The sequence below is a fragment of the Lineus longissimus genome, chromosome 18 (genome assembly GCF_910592395.1).
Source record: "Lineus longissimus chromosome 18, tnLinLong1.2, whole genome shotgun sequence".
NCBI lineage: Eukaryota > Metazoa > Nemertea > Pilidiophora > Heteronemertea > Lineidae > Lineus > Lineus longissimus.
In genome coordinates, this window is record NC_088325.1 from 6072471 (window position 1) to 6077112 (window position 4642).

General features: G+C 37.1%; 1 protein-coding gene across 1 annotated transcript; it reads right to left on the reverse strand.

Moving 5' to 3' along the window:
- Window positions 1–783: 783 nt before the first annotated feature.
- LOC135502638 (uncharacterized) lies at window positions 784–4218 on the reverse strand. The gene has a single exon (XM_064795592.1). The coding sequence runs from the start codon at window positions 4216–4218 to the stop codon at window positions 784–786; it is 3435 nt and encodes a 1144-aa protein (XP_064651662.1).
- Window positions 4219–4642: the final 424 nt, after the last annotated feature.

The following is a 4642-nucleotide window of genomic DNA, read 5'->3' on the forward strand; positions in this document are numbered from 1 at the left end:
ATCATAGTTTGTGCGCCCAGGATACAATATACATATGTCCTAATGGACTCATTGATTCTACTCATGCCTGCTTTAGTCAATCCTTTACTGTCTAAAGTGATAAAATTGGACCAGTCATCTGAGTAGATGAAAGACAGTGTATCAATGTAAAGCCTGTGATGATCGGCATACACAGATCCTTTTTTGTCTGCATTGAACGGGAACTTAGTTGGATCATTCAAATAATACTTACCATTGTCCATGATGATGTCTAGCGCTTGCATTTTGCCTTTGTGAAAGTAGTTGAAGTCAACTCTGTCAAATTCAAGCTTTAAATTTTCATAGGCTTGTGTGCTATAGGGATTTTTCTTTGAATTAAAGTCAGGATTTCCTGGTAAAGGAATTTTTAGCTGATGTAATATCTTTCTGACCGTGAAGTACACGTGGAATCTAAAGATGCTCTGTACTAAAGGGTCAGCATGGTTAACATTATTGTGCCATGATACACCACAGCCAGATGTCGCACACCATAGTGCAAATTTGAATTGGTTGTCCCAGTTATCCAGGGTTGCATTTTTTAAATAGTCTTGCACTTGTGCATACTGTGAAAATATTCTTGGTGGGATCTTATCCGGGAAAATGTCAATCGTATCGTACTCAAAGCTTTGATGTGGTGCTACTTGAATCTTCTGGTGGATGAAGGGGTCCTTGGTCAAAGAATTATTCTTGTAAGTGATTGGATAGTTTGCATCTGGGTTAAATTTAAGATAAGGTGGAAAGTCCATTTTATCTATGATAAAATTTTTACGAACATAGCGAGTGGTGTCCTAGAGCCAATGTACTTATTCCATCAGCTTGGACCATTCGCTTGTCATCCGCTGCATCTAGTGCTACTTTGGTGACTTGCTCTGTGTAAAGTTGGTGATCTCGACTTCTGAAGACATTCATCCTTTTCTCGATTGGGACCTTGCCCAAAAGCACAGACTTATAATCTTCAAAAGTGACTTCACTTTTCACAACTTGTCGCTTAATTCCTTGACACTTTTTGACTTCACAGTCTTTGTCACATGTATAGGAATATAATTTAGCCCTCAAAGCTATGAACTCAGCGATCACCTTGCCAGCCTCTTCATCTTTAAATTTTCCAAGGACTTTTTTATTCGCTTTTGAAAACAGTGGATGATCTTTAGGATAATTAGAAAAGTCATACAAGTGAGCATCTTTCTGCATGTCTTTGTAGATATCATCAGTCTGTATGTTATAGACTAGTGAGTCGGTGTCAGTGTACAGCAGTTGTGCTTTGTGCTCATATTTTTTCATCATATGGTTATAGTGGAAGTCATACATATGCTCTTTAGAGAGGTCTAAAATCGCTTGCCCCATAAATATTGGTTTATTGAGATAGACTTCTGCTTTTTGTCGTTCCACCATGACTAGATCTTTGCAGAAGATTTTGTGTGAGTTGTAGTTGTTACTATTGACTAATTTTCCAAGCTGATCGGCAGTTGTGGCTAATGTAATATCATTTCTACGCCTTACTGACTCCATAGTTTTGCCAAATATCGCATTGTTCATCAATTTGAAGAAGTCTTTTTCGAAGTCATTTTTGGCATTTGCACGTTGGCTTGTGTTGAAGTCAATGTATTCTTTTAAGAAGCTAGACTCTTCGTATGAGATACCTCTGTGGATCTTTTTCAGTTTGAGACCTTGACTCAAATAGAACTTCAAGATCTTGTGATGCACAATATAGTTTTTCTTGTCTTGCAGGTTAGGAATGAGCTTGTCATTCTTGTGCTCAGGAGCAAGAGGATAATCATTGTGAAGCTGGTGAAGATGGTCTGGATATTCTAGATCAACCTCTAATGTGCAGGCGGTGTCTTGCCACTTGGAAAAGTCCTTCATCCATTTGAACTTTCTAACCGGTAAATCTTGACCCATGGCGACACCGTACAAGTTGTTGGCATCGACATAGGTGATGTAACTTGTAGGTTGATTTTCATCATAGTCTTTCAGGAGTGGATTATTTGCTTTGCCATATCTGTGGCTTGCTTGACATACTCCCCCTCGAATACCTAATTCGAAGAAGTTGTACATGTCCACATCTGTGAGAAGTTCGATTTCAACCTTCGTCATTTTAAGCATTGCTTGCCATGACAGACCTGGAGATGTAAAGAAGAATGCGGGGTCTAAATTATAGATGTTCATGCAGGTCTGTCTAAAGTTTTCAATAATGTCAGCTAGGAGTAGAACATCGGTTTCAAGGTATAACTTGTGATATTCTTGGAAGGTTTGACAGTTGAACTTATCCCACACATGTTGGGCATGTAGGTACTCCTCTTGGGAAATTTTGATGTTGTTAAACTTTGAGTCAAATTCTTCAATGGATGGTAATTGTTGACTCTGCAATTTTTCGTATGAGTCAACCCATTCATAAGGATAGACACCTTTTCTTGTTACGAGGTCAAAGTGTTCACCATTAAACTTTGTAGCTAAATTTTTCTTTTGCTGATTAGGCAAATTCTTAGCTAGATTTGCTAGTGAAGACTGCATTAACCTGTAAGAGTCAAGGAATCTTATTTCAATTTGGTCATCATTGATAGGTAAGACCTTGCTGAAAGATATGTAATTTTCAGAGTTTGAGGCGATGACATTCAGTCTCCCTTTTAAATTTTTCACAAACAGATGTGCATCATAGCCTGACAAATTGTGAAAGTATACAGGTATGAACTTTGGAGAATTGAAGAGTAGATTACAATTTCTATGCACTGCTCCTCTGTATTCACCTGTGAAATGATTGTGATCACGAACTTTGAAATTTTGTGCTGTGAACATTTTGTCACAGAGATAACAGTTTCTAGCAAAATTGTAAGTAGTTTGCTGCTGGTGATGAGTCAAAGCATCCATTGGCTTAGGGTTGAATAGAATTTTTGATCCAATCTGCTCACAGATAGAAGTTACTGTATTGGCAAAGTGTTCACCAATGTCTTCATCTTCTGCCTGCTGAATATAGGTAAACATCTTATTTTTCCTCGCTATTTGCGACTGATCATACTGGATATAGATCGCATAACTGTTTGGAAAGTGCTGTTGGTTTTGAACTGTTTTTTCGCCAAGATTTTGGTTGACTTTCTTTAGCGAACATTCAAAGTCAGCGATGATCACAACTGGATGTTTTTGTTGTGCTTTCAAGTTAGTGAATAGCAAGTTGTTCTTTCCATCTGAAGGCATCCTAACTTTTACACATTCAAACTGTACACAGTTATCAAGATGTTCATGGTACCTTTTATCAAGGAGTTCGCTCGTTGATGCTGAAATAACTTTCATGCATCTGAAGCATACTTTGACCTGTCCATCATGTTTTGAATGTGAGGCAGATACAAGCCTTGAGAAATTTTTGATCCACGCATAATGGTAATTAGCATTGTCTTTGACAGCTTCCATGCTCTCATTTTCTGATGTATCATCTTCTTTGTAATGTAGGAGATTGATGTACTTGTCTTCCGCTAGAATTCTTTCAGAGATTCTAGCTGGGTAAATGGTAGTTTCTTCACCCTTTTTGAAGACTACCTGTCTAGGGATAAATGTAAACACATTGACTCCAAGGCCAGGATTGTTCTTCTCAAATTTGTCAATATCTTTGAGAGTAACTGGATAGTCAAGACCTTTGAACATGTGATCGAATTCAGGTCGGTTGTAATTTGCTACACGTTCTGTGTTCTTTGGAATATTTAACAAGGCGGCTTCAACAGAGTATCTGAAGCAAAGCTGATCAGTATTTTGTACATTGATCACCGCTTTTTTCCTTTGATTCAACTTCTCAATATTGAGGTTCTGAAAATTTTTGTGGCCAAGATCCTTAACTTGCTGTAAAAGTGGCTTCCTGATGGAAATTTTCGCTTTCACAGCTTTTGGTTTGATGTCGGACAGATTCACATTCTGAATTTTGTCCTCTAAAATTGTGTCCAGTTGTTCTTTTTTGAATTTTCTAGCATTGACTCCAAGTCTTTGTGCAAGAACTCGTTTCTCAATTTGAGACAAGTCAGCGACTGGCTTGTCAATTTTCACTTCAACATCGTTAAAACTATTCGGAATTTGTTGAAGCTGTTCGAGTAGATTATGTCTACTAAGACTTCCGTAATTTTTTATCTTGTGTCTAAAGGCGAGAATTTTCAACTCGTCGGTCGATAGTATTTCAGTTGAGCTATTTTCAGTATTTCTTAGCGTCGTGGATGTCTCCATTTATATATTACAACAAATTTTTTATTAAATACCGTCATGAAAAGGGACTTTCCCTTTTTTAAGTTTCAGTTTTTGTTACAGTAAGTCATTTTATAGTCAAAAACTTGATTATAATATGACAAAGACGCTAAGAAATATTAACATTTGCCCACTGAGGGACTTCTTTGTGAATTTTAGTATCCTATATAATCACCACTTGGTCGAGAATGTAGGATTCAAGGCTCACCACACCTATGATGATTTTTTTGAAATCATAGGTGTGGTTATTTATTTTAGAAGAAATATTTTTTAAATTTCTTCAAGAAATTCTGCTGCTAAGGATACATTTTGAGAGTATAGTTCGTAGTCAATTTTATTCCCCTTTTCCATGTTTTCTTCTTTCGTAATAGGGCGTAAATTTCTCCAATTCCAGCACAGTAAAAGT